The sequence below is a fragment of the Microtus oregoni genome, unplaced genomic scaffold, assembly GCF_018167655.1.
Source record: "Microtus oregoni isolate MIOR12 unplaced genomic scaffold, Mior012 000035F_ref0000213, whole genome shotgun sequence".
NCBI classification, from domain to species: domain Eukaryota; kingdom Metazoa; phylum Chordata; class Mammalia; order Rodentia; family Cricetidae; genus Microtus; species Microtus oregoni.
In genome coordinates this window covers 23,960,352-23,984,509 of record NW_024543094.1, presented here as the reverse complement: position 1 = coordinate 23,984,509, position 24,158 = coordinate 23,960,352, and the positions used below count along the sequence as shown (strand labels likewise).

Here is a 24,158-nt window from a genome sequence, read left to right as displayed (position 1 = left end):
CAGTGTTTCTCGTGGTCAAGAGCAGGCAAATTGGGAGTAAGGCCTTCTCATTCCCCCCACTGAGAGTCCTCTGTGCATGGAAGAGTAAAGTAAAAGCAGCTGAGACTGTAGACCACTTTAGACCTGAGACCTACCAGCTGGATGGTTGAGATAGACTTGCCTCCACTTGACTGGTCATTTAATTCAGGGTTGAGTGCAAGATGATGGGCATGTCCCACATGTCCATTAACCAATGGCAGGCTCTGCAGGATGAGTACAGTGCAAAAGTAGTCAGAATCCAGAAACATACATACATACATAGACTTTTCCAGGTCCATGCTCTATTCATTATTTTGTTTATCAAAGTTTTGGAAAGAATTTTTTCCCAGTACTGGGACTGAATCCTGATTCCTGCACATGTAGGGTAAACACATTAACCCCAAACCGATCGCCATTTTATAAATTTTGTATCTTTAAATTAATTAGAGAGTGAATTAATTTAGTTAGTTATAGAAATCTGAATCTGGCTTTGAACTCTACAGCTGAGGATGACCTTGAACTGATCTTCCATCCTCCAGTCTCCAAGTGCTGGAACTGCAGGCCTGTACCATCATGCCTACTTTATCTACACTGATGCTTAGACTCTCAGAGCTTTGCAAGCGCTTTAAGCTGAACTACATCCCTAGTCCCCTTTTTTATTTATTTGTTTGTATTTTGAGAAAGAGTATTGTTCTGCAGCCCAGGCTGGCTTTGAAACTGTGATCCTTTTGGTGAGCCTCTCCAGTACCTGGGACGAAAGGCAGGCACTACAACGTACTGCTTACTTTTAAGTTATTTGAGTATTTATAAAATCAATATGAATATAATAAAGCTTCAAACAGAGGATAAAGGAGACATATACCTTGGTATTTGGTGACACGAGGAGGAGAAAACATTTTTCTATCAAGAAAAACCCATGGATGCCTCCAAGCAATCCCAACAGTTTCCAAATAGGACCTTGGCTTTCATGGAAATGTCCAATATCTAGGGCTTCCTTCTTATGTAAACCAAGAACCTTAAAAAAAGAAAAAGAAAATTGAGAGAAGATTCAGGCCAGGAAAGCAGGTATGCTAACAGCAGAGCTTCACCTCTCTCTCTACTCCTCCAAATCTAACCACCAGCCTTATCCACAGCTTCATGGCAGGGCATTTATGGCCTCACTTTCCCCCCTGTCCCAATCTCCAATGGGCCACGCAGATCTCCCACTCCAAATTTCCCTCTCCTACTCATTATTTTATCATAGCCCCCAACTCCAGCACACAGTACCTGGGAACCCACAGCTGCTCCATCCAGGGAAGCAGGTAGACTAACTGCACATCTCTATTCTCTCCCCATTCCTCCAAATTCAACCCTCCTTCTTCACCACCAGCTTTGTAATAGACCTCATGCCATATCCTTACATTTCTCCCTGCCCCCATCTTCACCTGAACACACAGATCTTTTCCTATAACCTTTATTCATTCCAGTTATCACTTTATCCCAGTCCTCCCTCCAGCCAGGAATGCAGGTAACCTAACTGCAGCTCTTCATGGTTTCATCCTCTCCTCCAAACCCAATGCCCTAGACTCTTAATTTCATTGCCACCTCTGTAGCCAACCATCTGCTGTCCCTCCTCTCTCTGATAAATCATCTTTTCCTCTAACCTTCCTCACCACTTGTTCTGTCATTCCAGCCCCGACTCCAGCAGGCTTTCTCTAGGAATCCACCAGCCAAACCTACCAAAGAATCAGGTAGGCAAGATTCAGATCTTTATGTCCCATCTTCTCCTTCATATCCAGTCCCCAACCTCATCTTCAGATCCTTAGCTGTTTTTAGCATCTCCTCAATTACTCTCTATCCCCATTGCCAGGGGACTAAGCAAATCCTGGTGAAATATCCTGCCTTTCTCCTGTGGATCCCCCTAGTTCCCTGTCCAAGTGTTGTCTCCTAATACACATTTTAACAAGATTCCACAGAAGCCACACATGTCATATCCCAGAAGGATTTCTTACCGGGCAACATACAGCACCACAATTTAAAAACAAGAGAGGGCAACAGAAACCAAGGAACAAAATACTCAACCAACAAAAACCAGCTATCAGCACCTAGAATTACAGTCTTAAAAATCCAGATGTTTAGATACCAAGAAAAACTCTCAAACACTCAGACAGCCACTGCAAGGATTGGGCCAAGATGTAAAGACACTGCTGGCCTCATTTGAAGGAAGAGATGGGTAGGCACCAATTCAAGAATTCTTCCAACAACCTAAAAAACAACATGGTAACACCAAAACCCAGTGGTCACACAACAGGAAGACTTGATCATCCTAACCCAGAAGAAGTAAAAGAAAACAACTTTAAATGTAACTTTATGAAAATGATGGAGACCTTTAAAGAAGAAATGAAAAACTCCCTTAAAGAAATGGAGGAAAAGACAAACAAAAAATTGAAGAAATTAATAAATCCCTCAAAGAAACTGAGAAAACTAAGAAGAAGAAAAAAAAAAACAATCAAACAGGTGAAGCAAACAGTTCAAGACTTGAAGACTGAAATAGAAATAATAAAGCAAACACAAACCAAGGCAATTCTAGATATGGAAACTCTGAGTAAATGAACAGGAACTACAGAGACAAGTATAACCAACAGAATACAAGAGATAAAAGAAAGAATCTCTGGTGATGAAGATACTATAGAGGAAATAGACTCATTAAATCAAAGAAAACATTAAATTCAACAAATTCTTAACACAAAACATTCAGGAAATCTGGGACACCATGAAAATACAAAACCTAGGCCAGGCGATGGTGGCACATGCCTTTAATCCCAGCACTTGGGAGGCAGAGGCAGGCAGATCTCTGTGAGTTCGAGACCAGCCTGATCTACAGAGCTAGTTCCAGGACAGGCTCCAAAGCCACAGAGAAACCCTGTCTCGAAAAACCAAAAATAAAGAAAAAAAGAAAAAAAAAAGAAAATACAAAACCTAAGAATAATAGGGGTAGAAGAGGGAGACGAACGCCAGCTCAAAGGAACAGAAAATATATTCAACAAAATCATAGAAGAAAACTTTCCCAATCTAAAGAAGGATATTCGTATGAAGGTACAAAAAGCTTGCAGAACACCAAACAGGCTGGATCAAAAAAAAAAAATGCCCTCACTGTATGATAACCCAAACACAAAACGTACAGAATAAAGAAAGAATATTAAGAGCTGCAAAGAAAAAAGATCAAATGGCATATAAAAGTAAACCTATCAGAATTACATTTACACTTCTGAATGGAAACCATGAAAGCCAGAAGGTCCTAGATAGATGTGCTACAGACACTAAGAGACCACCGATGCAAGCCCATACTACTATACAGACTACTCTACCCAGAAAATTTTTCAATGGAGATGGAGAAAACAAGACATTTCATGACAAAAACAGATTTAAACAATACGTATCCACAAACTCAGGCCTACAGAAAGTTCTAGAAGAAAAACCCCAACCCAAGGAAGCTAACTGCACCCAGAAAAACACAGGCAACAGATAATGCCCCCCACCAGCATAACCCAAAGAAGGGAAACACACAAACACTACTACTGAAAAATAATGGGAATTAACAACCACCGATGATTAATATTGCTTAATATTAATAGACTCAATTCACCTATAAAAAGACGCAGGCTAAGAAAATGGATATGTAAAAGGATCCAGCCTTCTGCTGTATACAAGAAACACATCTATCTAAACCTCAATGATTAATACTACATCAGAGTAAAAGGTAGGGAAAAGGTTTCACAATCAAATGGACCTAAAAAACAAGTGGGTATAGATATCATAATATCTAACACAATTGGTTTCAAACTAAAATCAGTCTGAAGAGATAGAGGACACTTTACACTCATAACAGGAACTATGCATCAAGATGTAATCTCAGTCCTGAACATTTATGCCCCTAATACAAGAGCACCCACATATGTAAAAGAAACATTATTAAAACTTAAGTCACACATCAAACCCCACACACAAATAGTAAGAGACTTTAACACTCTACTCTTGCCAATGGACAGAAACAGAAATTTAACATAGAAATAAGAAAACTAACAGATGTCATGAACCAAATGGACTTAATAGACATCTATAGAACATTCCACCCAAACAAAAAAAAAAATATACCTTCTTCTCAGCACATCATGGAACCTTCTTGAAAACTGATCACATACTTGGTAACAAAACAAACCTCCACAGGTACAAAAAAAAATTGGAGTAACACCCTGTGTCTTATCAGATAACCATGGATTAAAGTTAGAATTTAACAACATTACTACTCTCAGAAATTCTACAAACTCATGGAAATTGAACAGTGAACTTCTGAACCACCCATGGATCAAGAAAGAAATAAAGAAAGAAATTAAAGACTAATTAAAGAATTTTTTGAATTCAACAAAAATGAAGGGACCCAAAGTATGGGACGCTATGAAAGCTAAGAGGAAAATTCATAGCACTAAGTACCCACATAGAGAAAACAGAGAATTCTCACATTAGTGACTTAACAGTACACCTGAAAGCTCTAAAACAAAAAGAAGCAGACTCACCAAGGAGGAGTAGAAGATGGGAAATAATCAAATTGAGGGCTGAGATGAACAAAATAGAAACAAAGAAAACAATACAAAGAATCAATGAAACAAATATGTTCTTTGAGAAAATCAGCAAGATAGACAAACACTTATCCAAACTAATCAAAAGGCAGAGAGACAACATCCGAATAAACAAAATCAGAAATGAAAAGGGGGATATAACAACCTGAGGAAATTCAGAGAATCATTAGGTCATATTACAAAAACCTGTACTCCACAAATTGAAAAATGTGAAAGAAATGGATAATTTTTTAGCTAGATACCATATGCCAAAATTAAATCAAGACCAGGTGAGCAATTTAAATTGACCTATAAACTGTAAGGAAATAGAAGTTGTCATCAAAAACCTCCCAACCAATAAAAGCCTGCGGCCAAATGGTTTTGGTGCAGAATTCTACCAGAACTTCAAGGAAGAGCTAATACCTATACTACTCAAAGTGTTACACATAATAGAAACAAAAGGAACATTGCCAAACTCTTTTTATGAGGGTACAGTTACCTTTATAAAAAAAAAAAAACTACACAAAGACTCAACCAAGAAAGAGAATTACAGACCAGTCTCACTCATGAACATGAATGCAAAAATACTCAATAAAATTCTGGCAAACTGAATCCAAGAACACACCAAAAAATCATCCACCATGATCAAGTCGGCTTCATCCCAGAAATGCAGGGCTGGTTCAACATAGGAAAATCTACCAATGTATCCATCATATAAATAAACTGAAAGAAAAAAAACATATGATCATTTCATTAGATATTGAGAAAGCATTTGACAAAATCTAACATTCCTTCATGATAAAGGTCTTGGAGATATCAGGGATACAAGGAACATATCTAAATATAATAAAAGCAATATACAGCAAGCCAACAGCCAACATCAAATAAAATAAAAAGAAACGATTTCACTAAAATCGGGGACAAGACAAGGCTATCCACTCTCTCCATACCACTTCAACATAGTTCTTAAAATTTTAGAAATAGCAATAAGGCAACAAAGGGTATCAAGGGGATTCAAATTGGAAAGGAAGAAGTTAAACAGTCATTATTTGTTATTATAAAAATAACACCACATACTCAAGAAAGGAAAAATCCACCAGGAGGACATTGAAATTCTTAACCTCTATGCACCAAACACAAGGGTACCAAAGTTAAATCAAGATCAGATAATCAATTTAAACAGACCTATAACCCCTATTGATATAGAAGCAGTAATTAAAAGTCTCCTATTCAGTCCCCAAAGCCAAACCCAGATGGTTTCAGTGCAGAATTTTACCAAACTTTCAAAGAGTTAATGCCAATACTCTTCAAATTATACCACAAAATAGAAACAGAAGGAACATTGCCAATGTTTTGGCATAAAACCTCATTTTATGAGAACATAGTTACCCCAATAACCAGACCACTTAAAGGCCCAAGAAAGAAAGAACTACAGACCAGTTTCGCTTATGAACATAAATGCAAATATTCTCAATATAACACTTGCAAATTGAATCCAAGAACAGATCAAAAGGATCATTCACCATGACCAAGTAGACTTCATTGCAGAGGTGCACAGATGGTTCAACATATGTCATATAAATGTAATCCACCACATTAAAAAAAAACTGAAAAAAAAAACAACATGATATTCTCATTTGGTAGAGAAAAAGCCTTTGATAAAACCCAATGCCCCTTCATGGTAAAACATTAGGGATACAATGGACATACCTTAAATTATAAAGGCAGTTTAAAGCAGGCCCATAATCAATATCCACTTAAATAGACAGAAATTAAAAGCAATTCCACTAAAACTAGGCACACGAGAAGGTTGCCTACTCTCTCGCCATACCTATTTAATATAGTAATAAAAGTGTAGTACAATTAATAAAAACCCAGAGACTGATATTGGAGTTCAACCTAAAGGTCAGGAAAGCGAAACAGCCAGCTACTGGCTCTTTACCTCTGCCTCAGTCTGAAATAGTGATCCTGCCTCCAGGAATCCTCAGAATGAGTTTGTTAGCTAGAACAATAAGACAACTGAAGAAGATCAAGGGCATATAACTTGAAAATGAAGAAGTCAAAATATCTTTATTTGTAGATGATGTGATACTATACCTAAGTAACCCTAGAAATTCCACTGGAAAACTCTTACAGCTGATGAACACTTTCAGCAAAGTAACTGGATACAAAATTAACTCATAAAAATCAGTAGCCCTCACAAATACGAATGATAAATAGACTGAGAAAGAAATCAGGGAATCAACACTTTTTACAATAGCCTCAAATAATATAAAATATCTTAGGATAACTCTAACCAGGCAAATGAAAGACAGGTATAATAAAAACCTTAAGAAATTGAAGAAGCTATCAGAAGATGGAAATATCTCCATGCTTTATCAGTCAGTAAGATTAACATAGTAAAAATGGCCATCCTACCAAAAACAATGTACAGATTCAATGCAACCCCATCAAAATTCCAACAGAAGTCTTCACAGATCTTAAAAGGACAATTTTCAGTGTCATGTTGAAACATAAGAAAATCAGGATAGCTAAAAACAATTTTGAATAATAAAGGAACTATGGAAGGTATCACCATCCCAGATTTCAAGTAGTACTATAAGTAATATCAATAAAAAGCATGAAGCCGGGCAGTGGTTGCGCACGCCTTTAATCCCAGCACTTGGGAGGCAGAGGCAGGTGGATCTCTGTGAGTTCGAGACCAGCCTGGTCTACAAGAGCTAGTTCCAGGAGAGGCTCCAAAACCACAGAGAAACCCTGTCTTGAAAAATAAAAAAAAAGCATGATACCAATAAAACAACATAACACAAAAACAAGCATGTCAAATAACAAAGTCAAACTGAAGACCCTGACATAAATTTACATAGCCACGGACACCTGATTTTTGATAAAGAAGCCAGAAACACACAATGGAAAAAAGACAGCATCTTCAACAAATGATGCTGGCCAAACTGTAGAACTACATGTTGAAGAACCCAAATAGACTCATACTTATGATGTTGCACAAAACTCAACTCCCAATTGATCACCTCAACATAAAATTGGATGTATAGAATGTGATAGAAGGGAAAGTGGAAAATGGCCTTGAATAGACTTTATAAACAGAACATTTAACACAGGCACTAAGATAAACAATTAATTAATGGGATGTCATGAAAATGAAAAGCTTCTGTACAGGAAAGACAGCATCATTTGGAAAAAGTAACAGCCTACAAAATGGAAAAAGATTTTTTTATCAACTATAAATTTGAGACAGGGTTAATATCTAAAATATATAAAGTACTCAAAGCACTAGATATAAAGAAAGCAAATAATCCAGTTTAAAAATGGGATATATATCTAAACAGAGGAGTCTTAATAAGGAAACTCAAATGTCCAAGAAACACTTAGATAATGTTTAAATGAATGCTTAAAGATGTCCTTAGCTATCTTGAATGCAAATCAAAACTACGTTGAGATTTCATCTAATACCTGTCAGAAGATCAATAAAACCAAAGACAGCCCATGATGGCAAAGATGTGGAGTAAAGGGAACTCTTATCCATTGCTGGTAGGACTGCAAAGTTGTACAGCACTATGAAAATCAATGTGTTGCTCGTGCTCCGTCCCCTTCTGCTCCTGATTTGGACCTTGAGATATCTGTCCGGTGCTCCCGTGTGGGTCTCTGTCTCTGTCTCCTTTCATCGCCTGATGAAGGTTAATATTCCTGAGGATGCCTATGTGTTTGTCTTTGGATTCACCTTATTTAGCTTCTCTAGGAACATGAATTATAGGCTCAATGTCCTTTATTTATGGCTAGAAACCAAATATGAGTGAGTACATCCCATGTTCCTCTTTTTGGGTCTGAACTCAGGACCACGAGGGGTGCACCCACACACTAAGACAATGGGGATGTTCTATTGGGAACTCACCAAGGCCAGCTGGCCTAGGTCTGAAAAAGCATGGGATAAATCCGGACTAGCTGAACATAGCGGACAATGAGGAATACTGAGAATTCAAGAACAATTGCAGTGGGTTTTTGATCCTACTGCACCTACTGGCTTTGTGGGAGCCTAGGCAGTTTGAATGCTCACCTTACGAGACCTGGATAGAGGTGGGCAGTCCTTGGGCTTCCCACAGGTCAGGGAACCCTGATTGCTCTTCGAGCAGATGGGGGGGGGGGACTTGATTGGGGGAGGGGGAGGGAAATGGGAAGCGGTTGTGGGGACGAGGCAGAAATCCTTAATAAATAAATAAATTAAAAAAAAAAAAGAAAATCAATGTGTTGGTACCTCAGGAAGATGAGAATTGATGTACCTCAACCCAGATTTGGGATTTTGGTGTAAGGCTCTACCATCATCTGCAGACAGCTCTTCTCTCTTGGAAAGAGACATCTCTTGGTCTAGTATTGGGACACAGTGAAAACTTATCCTTTCACAATGAGCCAAAAGTTATCATGCAACCTGATACACATCATAAGCTAGGTGTTATCTGGCCCACAAAGCCGTAAAGTAGGATATGCACAGCAACCATCTATTAATAAATGTGAGTGGTGTATACATGACTGGTCCTGAGCAGGTGCTAAAGGCACAAGTAAGTTACATGAAGTCACCCAAATGCCTATGGATTCTACTCCCACTACAATGTTATCTGCTGCCAAGTAAACACTGATAGTGTCGTGGAGTGTTCCCTATGATCTACTGACAGAGAAAAAGACTGATTTACTGATGGTTCTACACATTAGGCAAGAATCACCCAGATGTGGAAAGTTACAGCCTTACAACCTTTTTCTGGAGACATGGCTGAAAGACACTGGTCAAGTGAAATCTTCACATTGGGCAGAACTTCCAGCAGTACACCTGGTCACAGTTTGTATAGAAGGAGAAATGACCAGACACACAATTGGTCATTGATTCATGGGCTCAAGTCAATGGTTGGCTGGATGGTCAGAAACTTGGAAAGAGCATGATTGGAAAATTGATGAGAAAGACATTTGGGGAAGAAGTGCATGGGTAGATCTCTCCAAATGAGTGAAGATCATGAAGATACCATGCTTATGTCAGGTGCTCATCCAAAGGCGACTTCAACTAAGGAGGAGTTTAAAACTCAAATAGATAAGATGTTCTGAGGGCAGTCAGTCTCTTTCCTCAGTCATTCCTATCATTACTCAATGGGTTCATGAACAAAGAGGCCATGGTGGTAGAGATGGAGGTTATGCATGGGCCCAACAGCATGGTATTCCACTCACCAAGGCTGACCTGCCTACAGTTGCTGTTCAATGCCAGATCTGCTAGTAGCAGAGACCATCACTGAGCCCCAGATATGGCACCATTCCCCAGGGTGGTCAGCCAGAGACTTGGTAGCAGGCTGACTGTATTGGATCACTTCCTCCATGGAAAGGATAACATTTTGTCCTTACTAGAATAGATTCTTATTCTGTTTGTGGAGTTCCCTTCCTTCATGTGATGCTTCTGCTAAAAACCACCATCTATGAGTTTAGAGAAAGCCTTATCCACCATGATGGTATTCCACAAAGTATTGCTCCTCATCAAGGAACTCACTTGACACACAGAGAAGGGCAATGATGAGCCCAGGATCACGGAATCCACTGGTCTTATCACGTTCCTCACCATCCTGAAGGAGCTGGCCTGACCTGACAGAAAGAGGGAATGGACTCTTGAAGTCACAGTTATAGTGCCAATTAGGTGGCAGCAGCTCAGGAGTCTGGGACAGGGTTCTTCAGAAGCAGTCTGTGCATTGGATCAGCATCCAATACATGGTATGAGTTCTAGCATAGGTTCCTGGGATCCAAGGATCCAGGAATGAAGGCCTCGAAAAGGGAATAATTTTACTCACTATCACCCCTAGTGGCCCACTATGAAAATATTTATTTCCTGTTTCCTGGATGCTAAATCCTGTTGCCCTAGATTTAGGTTCCAGAGAGGAGAACACTTCTTCCAGGGGCCACAACAAACATTCCATTGAACTGGAAGCTCAGACTTTCCCCTAGATTTGGGCTTCTGAAGCCCTTCTGTCAACAGCTAACAATGGAAGGGTGATTGATCCAGATTACCATGGAGAAATTGGATTTCCTTTCACAATGAGGTAAGGAATTATATCTCATGTGCAGGAGACGTTTTAGGGCATCTCTTAGTGCTACCATGTTCAATGACTAAAATCAATGGGAAACTACGACAGCCTAACCCAAGCAGGATGACAAAGGACACAGACCCATGAGGAATGAAGCTGGGTCCCTTCTCCAGGAAAAGAGCCAAGATATACTGAGGTGCTTGTAGATTGTGGAAGAAATACATAGTGGGCAGTAGAGAAAAGTAGTTGTACATACCAGCTAAGTCCATGTAAACAGTTACAGAAATGAGGGTTATAGTTGACATGTATGTTTGTTCTACTTTTTTAAGAATGTGTTTTGCAGATATTTGTGTTTTTCCCTCAATTGCTTTATCATGTGCTATAATATCAATTAAGAAAATATCAGTGGCTACCATATTTAAGTATGAGATACTAAAAGAATATCCCCCAAGAGACACTGCCACTTGTTCTAAATTTATAATGCGTTATGGTTATACAAAGGAAAGTTACAGCATGTTAGGATCTGATTAGACATTCAATATAAGAAGATACACCTTTAATCCAGATCTTTTGAGCCTGGAAAAGGTTTGCCTTTAATCTGGATCTTGAGAAGGGAAGACAAACCTTTAATCAGGAAGACTATATAAGGACATGGAAGAAGAAAGAATTTGTTCTTTGCCTTCTTGCCCTCATCTTGCTAGTGATTCCATTTCTTTACTGGCATTAGAGCCTACTTCTTTGTAATTCCAGTGTATACTTAAAACTAGCTGAGACATCCAGCCTTTTGGATGGAAAAACTACTGAATTCTTAACCTTTCTGATTGCAGCCAGCCACTGTTGGATTGCAGCCTGTAAGTCGTTCCACTAAATCTTCTTTCTATATAGAGAGATTTATTCTGTAAGTGCTATTACCCTTGAGAACCCTGACTAACACAACCACTCTCAGGCATATACCCAAAGGATGCTTCATCCTATTACAGAAATACTTGTTCAGCCATGATCACTGATGGTCTATTCATAATAGCCAGAAAGTAGAAACAACCTATGTGTCCCTCAACAGAAGAATGGATAAAGAAAATGTGGTATGGTTCATCATTTACACAATGGACCATCATTCAGCCATTAAAAATAAAACATAAAATTGACTGGTAAGTAGAAGGAACTATAAAAAAAAATCATCCTAAGTGAGGTAATTTAGATCCAGAAAGACAAATATGGTTTGTATTCACAATATGTAGATATTAGCTATTAACTCAAGATAACCAAGCTATAATCTGTAGAACCACAGAGTTAGGAACCATAGAGTAAGGGACTGGCTGAGGTAAGGTAGGCAGATAGATCTGGCTAGGAAAGGGAAATAAAATAGATAGTTATGGATGGATGTAGGGGATTGGAATGGGTGGATCAAGTGGAGAGGGGTTAAGAGGGAATAAAGGAGGAAATATGTGAAGATACAGCTAATAGTAAGAGCCATTTGAGGGTAGTATTGAAACCTAATACACAAGAAGCTTCCTAAAACATATACATATATGAAGGTGATCTAAATGAATCTGTCAAATAATGGGAGAGATATAGTCCCAACTGGCCATCTTCTGTCACCAAATGAAGCTTCCAGTGCTGGAATTGGGTTACATCTAATTGAGTTGTTGGCTAAAGATGTCCCATGGGAATCCTCAAACAACCCAGGATGTTACCTAGACTGTAGGTTGCTCTCCACAAAGAAACATCAAGTCCCCATTGCTGAAGACAATGCCTATATAACTCATTGAACATGGAAAAATCAAGATGGTGCCTCTGTAGAGTCTTCATCTCTATGTTCTACTGTAGTGAGCCGGACAGGATCGCCATTACAAGATGGCGCCGACATCCTGTCTTGTTGGAAATAAACAACTCCATATTTGGCTAAGCCTTTGAGAGCTGTGTGTTCCCCGCTTCCTGCATGCGCGGTGGATAAGGGTCCCTGGGCCTATCCCGATGCAGTCTGGTGTCAGCTGTTGGTGGCAGCCAATCACAGGGTGACCCGTGTGCCATTTCCATATATAAGCAGCTGCCTTAGCGCTCTCGGCCCCCCTTCGCTTCATGCTCTCTCTCAACCAAGGGCACTCCAATAAAGCGTGATCTGAGAAGAATCCTCATGTGGTGGTTGTTCTTTCTGCTGGTCGAGAAGTCCGCCGCAGCTGGTGCCAAAACCCCGGGAACTTCCGTCGCCAGGCAAGGGGCTGAAGAGGATTCAGAACTCAACACGAGGAGTGGTGACGTCGGTAAGTCTTTCCAAGTATGCTGATTACAGTCAGCGGGTGCACCAAATAATCCTCAAGGTAAAGATTGGGGATCCGCAACAAAAAGCAGGTTTTCTGCTCTCGCTGGTAGAAGAAGGGAGAGTGGAGGTAATAGGGCCGCGACCAAAGCAGATGGTTTAAAATGAGGGCCACGACCAAAGTGGACGGTTTAAGAATGGGATTTTAGAATGGGCGCTTCAACAACACACCTGATTTTTCTAGCTCTTAACGAGCTGTTATGGAGTGCTTTGGAGAGGTTTTTGGCTGAAGGTGACATAGTTGCACCTTGGTTTGCCGCCTCTGGCAATCTTAATGTGTCATCCTGTGATAGGCTTGGTAGAGATCTGGATTTTGCCACTGAACAAAATATGCTAAGGAAGGGAATTATATTCTTGTGGTTCAAGTTACCAAGGCCTCCGGATTTTGTAGAATGTGAACAGCTGCGGCTCCAAGGCCAAGCAGCACTGAGGGTCTGCAAAGCTACAAACACGGGACCTGCCTTGAGGACTGACAAGGCTAGAACGCTAGGCCACTCCCAGCATGGGCCTCAGGGCATAGAAGTGCAGCAGGACCTTGGTAAGGCTCACCAGCTTGAAAGGTCAGGCCTAGCTGCTCTGCTCAGCCACGCCTCCAAGCAAGGCTGAGCACATGTTCTTGTGGTTAAACAACTTTGTATTTAGGCCCAAAAGGGGTATTGCTAAGTTTTGAGGTAGATATTTGCCTAATTTTAAAAATATAGGCATAATGGGGGTCCCTCAGTGCTGGGGAGACTCTCACTCAGGTCTCGGGATGGTGCGCCCCCCCCCATGGCTTGCCAAAGGCCGTCCTTGTTGAGGTTGCGCTCGCGGCTTTGGTTGGCGGGGGAGGAGTTCGACCCCGAATGACCAAGAGAAAGAATTTTTGAGAAAAGAGGCTACAGCCCAATGGTCCAGGAGAGTCATAAATTCCAAAAATCCAATGGTGGTCGCAGGAGGACAACTCCCTACCTCGGGACCACTCCCAGGGTCGTAAACAGCTAGTTCCTAAAACAGTAGTACCTGCAGGAGGAAACTCCCTGTTTCTCAAGATTATTCTCAAGATCTGGTCTGGCTTTCTCTTGGGCTAGTTCCTAAAACAGTACAGTGATAATCTCAATGGGGATGCTCCCTGTTTCTCGGGATTGTTATCAGGATTGCAGTCTGGTTTTGTCTTCAGCTAGTTCCTGGTGCAGGGTCGCTGAACAGTCTAGTCCTGGATTTTTGGTTCTTCTCTTCCTGCTGGGAGAGTCTGGTTTGTTCAGGTTTTTCAATACTGTATATGATCCAAAGATGGCTGTGTCAGTTTACACTTCCAACAATGGAGTTTTTTCTTTAACCACATTTACTTAAGCATAAATTGTTAGCAGTAATTTTTAATCTTGGTCATTTTTACAAGGATAAGGTAAAATCTCAGAGTTTTGGTTTGCATTTCTCTGAGGGCTAAAGGTTGTTATGTTTGAGCATTTTTTAAATGTCTCAGTCATTTTTAAGTTCGTCTGTTGAGAGTTTTCAGTTTAGGTCTGTAACAAATATTTTTATTGGATTAATTTTTAATAACTAATTTCCTGAGTTCTTCATATATTTTTAAAATGGGTGAAAAATGGTTTGACAAAATATTGACTATGATCAATGTTTCTTATACTAAATAATAGATTCATTGATAATTTTAAGATTGATTCGTGGACAATTATGTTTGCTCAATTCAAAGGCAAAAACAATAATCTTTTCCCAGATGATCATTGCTACAGTTCACACACCTGTATTTTGCTAATGTTATAGCAAAAAAAAAATCCCTTTAAGGATTTTATGCTAAATTTTACAAATGGCTCTTCCAATGGAAGAACTGCATATATGGCTAATAATAAAAAAAAATTGTGGAGCCTAACAAGGCTCCTTAGAAGCAACTCATAAAAAATTACAAGCAGATCCTAATGCAAATGGATCTGGTGTGATAACACCAAGCTGACCTTTGCTAGGGCAAGGTGAAAAAGCCTTTGCAATGCATTATGAAAAAAAACCCGACCTATATATATTTGGGGTCGAGGATATGTTTATGCTTTTTTCACAGAAAGAAAAAAGCTGAATCTGAAGTTGAGGCTACAGACGCCCCACAGAGGAGTTCCAGAGGCGATTGGAGAGAGGTCCTTGGTCCTGCCTTTCCTACCCCCAAGGAGAGGAGTGCCTGATAGCAGAACCTGCTGCACCGCTCTGCAGGGTGTCGTTCTGCCTCAAGAGTCCAGGGAGACCCGGCTGAGATAAGTGCCAGGATGTGCTCCAGATAGCTGAATCCAGCTCACCTCACTCAGGAATCCCACCTGCCCTGAAGCACTAATGCTGAGCTCCTTTTGCAGTTTGAATTCTGGTTTGCTTTGAAACTAAGATACAGACTAAACATCTGACAGTTTTAATCTTTGGGACACAAAACTCATTTTAATTAAAATATTAATCCCTCTTCACTTAAGAAGGGGGAAGATTGAGGTTCCTGTCACTGTTGCTCAGAGACTGGAACTGGTGGTATTTAATAACAACAATGTATGTCATTGTACTCTTACTACAATTAATCTAATGATATTTGTAACTGCTTATAGATGTTGGGAAAGGGTTGACACACGCTGTAAAGTGTTTGGGTTTAATGCATATGCTAAGAATTTTAGATTTTGATCCCTTTTACACTGCCCTAATTTTTGGCAGGCAGCACACGTAATTTTACGTGGAATAGGCATTTAGGAAGGAGGATACCTAAGGCCAGACTAAAAGGTGGATACTGGGTTTGGAAAATGCCCTTTCTTCTTGTCTGGAGATGGAGTTATTGGTGCCCAAAATTATACCATTATATCTTTCGTTTGAGGAGCTCCTCATCCTCACAGTCTTTCCATTAATGATTGACGAAGGGGCCCAATGACGGGAGATATTGTGGAGCCCTCACCTGAACAGCACACCATACAGAGGTTGTAGAAACCGGCTCAAAATGGCATGGTCCCAGACACGAGGGGTGCACTCCACATGGCTTAAGACAGGGTGCCCTGTAATCTGCTTACTTTAAATCTTGCTAGATACCTTTTATTTGAGGAGCTCCAAGGACGGGTGACTTGTGGCAGGACATCCCCCAACCTAAGACAGGATACTGAAAATCCTAGGACGGGTAAGGGGGAAAAAAGGCCTGGTCCCCACTCGATCTAAATTTCATAAGGCACCCCTCTGTTCCCAGGAGAGGTAAATTGCTTCACCATTTGAGAGAAGGGTCTCTCCTTGTCCCAGTCCCTTCTCCTTTAGATCTGACACCATGGTTGGACTCTGACCTGACGCCCTCCACTTAATAGCTGCCTGTCTTTATAAAAGAAAGGGGGAATTGTAGTGAGCCGGACAGGATCGCCATTACAAGATGGCGCCGACATCCTGTCTTGTTGGAAATAAACAACTCCATATTTGACTAAGCCTTTGAGAGCTGCGTGTGCCCCGCTTCCCGCATGCGCGGTGGATAAGGGTCCCTGGGCCTATCCCGATGCAGTCTGGTGTCAGCTGTTGGTGGCAGCCAATCACAGGGCGACCCGTGTGCCATTTCCATATATAAGCAGCTGCCTTAGCGCTCTCGGCCCCCCTTCGCTTCATGCTCTCTCTCAACCAAGGGCACTCCAATAAAGCGTGATCTGAGAAGAATCCTCATGTGGTGGTTGTTCTTTCTCGCTGGTCGAGAAGTCCGCCGCATTCTACCATCTTTGGTACAAGAAAGTACTCTCCATGCCACAAGAGAGAAATGTAAACATCAAACCAGCCCCAAATGCTTTGATCTACAATGATGTTCTGTCTGGAAGATATGCTAGAACAGCGGTGACACAAATCTTGTGAGATGAACCAACTACCATCTGATTTGACAGAAGGCTCACTCACTCCATAAGCTAGAACCCACACCCAACAGTGCTTGTGTGAGAAAGAACCTGACACTAGGTAGCCCAGGATTGACCTTGGGTAAAACCAAATACTAATGTTCTAAAAGAAAAAAAGAAAAGAAAAGAAAAAGAGTAGCAATAAACTGACTCCTACTGACGCTGTGCTATATCATAGATCAGTAACCCTACTCAGCCATCATCAGAGAAGCTCCCACCTGCAGGAGATGGGAACAAATGCAGAGACCCATGGCCAGACATTATGCAGTGAGGGACCTCAGAACACTGAGCTCTAAATTGGATGTCTCCATCAAGTCTCGCCTCTCAAGGTCAGGAAACCCTCTGGAAGAGGAGGCAGAAGGAGTGTAAGAGCTAGGAGGAGGTATGGAGGACACCTAGAAAACAAAGCCCTCTAAATCATCGTGATCAATGTCATATGAACTCAGAGAGACTGCAGCAGATGCACAGGGTTTGCTCAAGACTGTACCATTTGGGTTCCTAGAGCTGAATGGAGAAGTGGTCACATGGCCCAACCCAGAACCTTCTCCAATTGATAACCACTTGCAAATAAAAATTTAGTTTCCTCCAAGGATGTCTCACTGGAGAAGCAAACTACTCTTAAGACTACATGCCTAGCAATAGATTGCCAATTGAAAATGAACTCAATGGCATTTTGAGGTTCCTTGTCTTATAATGTCATGTCTTATATAAGTTTATCTTATTATTTTTATTTGCCTCTCTCTTTTTATCCTACATTATTTTGCGTATATGGCTTCCAGTTTAGTGTTTTTATGGGATTCCCAAGTATACAAATGATCAGTTCTGTTTCTTGTGCCTTCTCTTTAGTTCTTTTTCTTCTGTTTGCTTTGTTCAATTCAAATGTGTTCATTTCTGTTTTTAATCATTATACTTTACTATTAATAATGCATTTTTAATTCTTTTTATTGAGCCATATATTTTTCTCCAGTCCCTTCTCCTCCTGTCTTCTCCCCTTCCCTTCAACCCTCTTCCATGGTCCCCATGCTCCCAATTTACTCAGGAGATCTTGTCATTTTCTACTCTCTATGTAGATTAGATCCAAGTATGTCTCTTTTAGGGTCCTCTTTGTTGTCTATGTTCTCTGGGATTGTGATTTGTAGGCTGGTTTTTCTTTGATTTATATCTAAAAGTCACTTATTAGAGAGTAAAGATGATATTTGTCTTTCTGGGTCTTGGTTACCTCACTCAACATGATGTTTTCTAGATTCATCCATTTGTCTGCAAATTTCAAGACGTCGCTATTTTACAGTGTGACCAAGAATGCTATCAGCTTCTGAAAGGCATTGTTAGCTTCCTTTTGGTTAACTCACTCATCCCATTCGCTCAGTCCGTGAATGACTTTATGACTGCTTGTAACTATCGCCTAGTATATTCCTTTCCCAAAAGATATCAGTTTGTGAAATAGCTCAGTGGTTTGTAGAAGCAGGATATTTCTGAGTCAAATAAAGAAAATAGAAATTATAAATCCATATAGATCATTTATGTTTATGTAATATAGTCTTGGTATATATATATATATCTACCAAATATAGAATGAAAATATTAGGGGAAAAATAACTAAACTTCTCCTCACTAAATTATTCTCTGAGTACTATAGTATTGCAGTTATTTTACATATTGTGAGTGATATAAATGATTTAAAGTAACAAGCTATACATAGGATGTATGCAAGTTCTATATAATTTTTTACAAAGGGACTTGAATGTGTGTGGGCTTTTGTATCCACAGGAGTCCTAGAACCAATCCCCAGTGGATACCATGTATACATGTGTAAGCACATATGTGTAGTTACAACTAAAAACCAGAATATGCTGATCTCCTTGTAATGACGTGTTTGGTAATAACACTGATGTATTTATCATACTCATATGATCAACATTTCATAAGGTGAGGAGCATTATAATACCATACAAGTAAATAAAAGAACAATACAATCTCAGGTGAAAATATAAGTCTTCACAGTGAACAAATTTATCAGTTTTAAAGTCAATCAAGCAGTGGTATTTTCTAACTTGAGTAAAGATGGTTGAAAATGCAGATCGCATCCAGGGACCACAGATTTCTCTAACTCTATCACATTTTACACTAGATTCACTTTTCAGTAACTCTGCCCTCATATCTTTCCTCAAGGCAAAACTGTGGCCTTCAACTGTCATAGATACATGCTAACTTTTTTGCACAAATATGCAGGATTTCCTATGCACCCCAAGTCCAGGCTTGCTCCCCAGCTGTGCACTACTCCTTGGAGGAAACTCAGGCAACCTCCTGCTGTTTCCCAGGATCCCAGGCAACAAACATCTCTATATCTGCTGCAGTGACCTAGAAAACGGCTGTGGCCATTGCCTAGAGCCAACACATGAGTCTTGAAATAGTTCCAGAAAATTAGATTATGAGGGAAATTAAAACCAATAGGGGCTTGTTTAATTTCTCCAAAGCTCACTTTACAATTTTTTGAATATCAAATAATTGTTGAATCTCTAAGCAACAGCAGTGATCCCGAGGAAATTGCCAGCAGCTTGTGGAATTTTTTTTTTTTTACCATTTCCTACTTCTCAGGAGGCATGATCATTAGTCCGCCATCACCATTTCTATTAAGAACAAACAGCCGACCTCCTTCGCAGTGCCTCCTGCCTCACCTGGATCCCATCTCAAGTCATTGTTCTTTCATTTCTCATAAAGAAAGAAGCCTCCTGCTGCTTCTGAGTTCTTAAGGAAAGAATTACAGGGGCTATCAGTAAATGATTCATCTCACAAAAGCAAGGGCCCGACCTCAGATCTCTAGCACTCACATGAAAAACTGAGTGTCACAGCATGTATCTGCGATCCCAGGCCTGGGGCAGCTGAGGCAGGGGGATACCTGAAACTCAGCAGCAGGCCAGTGTGACCAAATGATGAGCTCCAGGTTCTGTGAGAGACCCTGCCTCAAACAGTGTGGTGAGGACTGGCTGAGGAAGACACTATTAGTAATATCTAGCAACCACAGTCATGCCCAAACACATGTATGCATACTCATATATGTAAGTGACGTAGGTGCATGCGTGTGCGCACACACACACACACACACACACCAGAGGGAGAGAGAGAGAAACAGAGAGACAGAGAGAGAAGGAGGAGGAGGAGGAGGAAGAGAAGAAGAAGAAGAAGAAGAGGAAGAGGAAGAGGAAGAAATCCAAATACCATTATTACAGTGAAGAAAAGAAGTTTATTTTGGGGGCTCAATCACAAAGACAATGATGCTAATAATGACACTATGGCAGAGACTCATGCAGGGCCAAGGAACAAGGGACCCAGATCCCCGCCATCCAAGATCCCATTTCCACCATAGCTCTAACGAGGCAAAGGTACGAAATGACATTGCTGAAACCTCAAGAGAGGAGATGCTGTGGAGGAAGCCTCCAGATAAAACCTGACGGTGTATCCACTACTTCTGAAGCAGCTATGAGAGTCAGAGTCAGGACCAAGCTGAAAGAAAAGCTACTGCCCCTCTTCCTTCATTCCTGAAAGAAAAGCTACTGCCCCTCTTCCTTCATTCCTGATTTTCCCCTGGTGCTTCCCCTTGGCAGAAACTAAGCAAAAATCCAACCGGCAAGAAATCTGCGAAGAAGCAAACTTTGTGTCAGAACCCAAGAGCAGAGAAAAACGGATCTGATGCATGAGGCTGGAAGAAAGGATCTGAGAAAGCCAGCATTGCTCTTGTAGACTGTGCGCACGTTTGTGTGTCCTGCCTGTGATAGTTGCTTCCTGAGTCTTTCTTAATCCAAACCAATAATCTGACCACCTTCATTTCGAAAACAAAGATAATGGACTGGACTCGACATCTGCTTGTCTCTCTCTTCTCTTCCCTGGGTGCAAAGTCACTCGGGGCAAGAGGTGTTCTTTCCAAGAAAAACACCAGTCATTGTATTTATTCACTGAGGTTCACACCAAAAATTTGCGTAAATATCTCAAGTTGTGGAATGGAAAGAAAAACCAGACAGCACCATCTGCGGCAGAAAGGAGAAGATTACCTGAGGGATGAGGTGGAGCAGGGCATCTCCAGAGAGGGTGCCCACAGCCAAGCCCACGAACAGCTGTAAAACAAGGCCGTAGTTCTCGCAGCTGTGAAAAAGGACCAGCGCTGTCCCAAGCATCGAGCCCAACGTGAGGATCGTCACAGCCACCGTGCTGTAGCCATATTCTAGTCAAAGGAGGTGACAAAGGCTGTCAGTGTGCATTGTTGTCCACTCATGCCTCAACTAGCAGAAATTCCAAGTCCGCTCTCCTGCGATAACAGCTTGCTGGGACATACAATGATTTTATACGTTTTATGTGGAGTAAAGGATTACTTTCCTTTTTCAGCCCAGCCCCCAAAGGTGACAGTATGAAGTGAGATGCCTTTGGGAGGTCATTAGGTCATGAGGAATCTGTCCTAGAGAATGAGGAAAGTGCTTTATAACGAACTTCCAGCAGGGGGAGACAGTGATGTGGTCCCATTGTATGAACCAGAAATTAGACCCCATCACCACCACGGCTAAACAGAATCTACCAACACATTGATCTTGGGCCTCTCAGAACTGGGAGAGATACATTTCTGTTGTTTAAGAGTCAACAGATTATTTCGTTACAACAAAGACTAAGTTTTCACTGTGGCTTTGAAGCTACCCCATGTTTTTTGTTTTATTTTAACATAACTCTTTATTGATTCTTTGGGAACTTTATATCATGTACCCCAACTCCACTCACCTCCCAGTCCCTCTGTATCTGCCCATAGCACAATCCCCCCAAAATTAATTAAAAACAAAACAAACAAAAAACCCACCTCACTCCTCTTTCTTTCCACCATCTCTTCATTCATCCTAATGGCTTCAGGAGCTACGGGGTGTCACACAGTGTACCCTTGTGCCCAATCAACCCCACCCGCTGATTGCAATGAGTTACTGGTCTGGTTCAAGGCCTCTGGCACACCATCATCACCAGACCCTCACCAAAACTCCTCTTGGACATCCTGCTGTTGCCTCAAGCCATAGAGATCTTATAGATGGCTCAGCAGTTGGGAGCACTAGCAGCTGCTTTTCCAGAGGTGCTGCCGTGCAATCGCCAACAACTACATGCTGGTCATAACCATCTGTTGTGATCTGATAGAGGATCTGATTCCCTCTTCTGAGATGCAGGTGTTCATGCAGAGTTACCCAATATTTTATTTCAAATCTCCAAAGCAAGCAAATTCCCAGTTTTCCCACCACCCACAGAGAAAGGCATGTCTCCTGCTGCCCAGTGCAACATCCCAGAGAGATACAGTACTGGCTCCTATCTCATTTTACACACTTCAGAGACAAAAAAGTTGTGACAAGGGAGCATGAAGTGTTGCTCCATTGTGGACCAGCGTTTATGAACAAACTGAGCACACCCTTCAGCAGAACTTTCTCCTAAAGCTCCCAAAGCTATTGCATATGGAAAAAATGGTACTATCAGTAACTAAAATGAATAGTTTTATAGCTTAAAACTGACCCATCAATATGAACAATTGATAATATACATTTTAACAGTCTATATTTTAGACTCTTACAAGAATTCTTATAACCTCTAAAATTTGTTTCATGTATCTAGGCGTCCAAATATTGTTTTAATAATCAGCAAAGTAAATGTGGTGGTTTGAATTGGTTATCCACCTGCAGAACCTTGAATCATCGAGAAGACAACAACACTCTGAGTGATTGTCTAGCTTAAGTGAATCATGGTGGAAAGAGCTATCTTAAGTGTAGACAGCACCATCGTATGGGATGAAATCCCAGACTGATTAAAAAGGAGACTGTGAGCTGAGCTCCCTGATTTCTGACTTCGTCTGTAATATGATCAGAGCCTCAGACTCCTCCATGACAGCCTGCTCCCTGGATCTGTGAGTCAAAGCAAGCTCTTTCTTCTTTAAAATGCTACCCTTGGGAATTTTCTCACAGCAACTATAAAAGTAGTTGATACAGTAAGATTCTAAGATTCTTTTTTAAAAATTAATATATGTGTTTGAAAAAAAATCAAGAAGAAAATGGAATACTTCAGCTATCATAGTGCTTAAAACTGATTGCAGTTTTAAAGATTTTATTGTTATTGTTTTTAATGGCGCACATATGTGTAGGAAGTACAGCTTAGTATTGAAGAAACCAGATTGTCAACCACACAGGCCTATTTTCTTCAACAAGTGAATGACTCCTAGTCCCCTGGAATGCCAGAGCGAAAAGTGATCAATCTACTTGGTGATTCTCTGCTATTCTATTAGGAGCCAGCCTCCACCTGAATTCCCCAGCACTCCGAGCCTTGTGTAGAGCCTGATCCTTCAGTGAACTCTGCTCCCCCACCAAGAGAATCTATCCTTGTATGGCTTCTCCGCCTTTTGCTAAGATCAAGAGTAGAATCTATCCTCGTGCTAATCACAGATCTTTCCTCTAGGCCCTAGCCCTGAACTCTGTTCATCAGCCAATAGAATACATTCTTATTGTAAAGGTCTCAGGTCCCAAGTTCTACTACATTTAAATATGTAAGAAAAAGAGCCAAGAGGTCAGTCCCTAAGGGGTCTTAACCAGTCCCAATAGCTATTGTACTGCCCTGAGTTTCATTGTCCCAGGTTTTATTCACCACCTGTGTGGTTCCTCCCACTTGGGGGTGGGGTATTGTAAAACAAGCCTGCCTCCCTCTTAGGCTTAAAAAACATCTCATAGTTAAGATGACTAGGTTCATTCCTGTTTATGACTAAATCTCTATTTCTCAAGGATTGGACTATGCCCTTCCTGTAACTTTCACGACAAATGGTTTTAAATGGCCTTACCCAGGAATGACAATCATGTCTTTGTTTCAAAAGGTTAAAAACAATCTTACAACCCTACCTTTGTTTCACTACATCTTGTTTTGACCATCTTGCAAATCATGTTTTTGTTTCAGGAGGTCATTGTGACTAACTTGTTATACCTATGTTCTGCTCCTGTAACCCTGCCTATTTGGTACACCACATTATCCATTTGGAAATGAGCTATATAAACTTCATTTTCATCATAACCAATACAGACCTATTAAACCCCCTGCCTTGGGGAGAGGATCTATCAAACCCCACCACTTAGGGAGGTGAGGCACATAGATACAAAGTGTCTTTGTGATGTGGGATTCCCCTCTGTGTGCTGTGAATATGTTTTATCACCATTGGTTAATAAAGAATCTGCTTTGGGCCTATAGCAGGGCAGAATATAGCCAGGCTGGAAGAGATAAATAGAGAAAGTAACCAGTTGAGGAGATG

The 24,158-nt window shown here is 40.8% G+C and overlaps 1 protein-coding gene across 2 annotated transcripts in view; it reads right to left on the bottom strand.

Moving 5' to 3' along the window:
• Window positions 1–24,158, bottom strand: part of Slc39a12 (solute carrier family 39 member 12) — a 93,526-nt gene that overhangs the window by 36,185 nt on the left and 33,183 nt on the right. For both annotated transcript variants that reach the window (XM_041630834.1, XM_041630835.1), the window contains exons 7-9: window positions 20,908–21,077; window positions 881–1,033; window positions 135–242 (exon numbers count right to left, since the gene is read on the bottom strand). In XM_041630834.1, coding sequence (XP_041486768.1) covers window positions 135–242; window positions 881–1,033; window positions 20,908–21,077 — 431 coding nt within the window. The remainder of the gene's footprint in view (window positions 1–134; window positions 243–880; window positions 1,034–20,907; window positions 21,078–24,158) is intronic.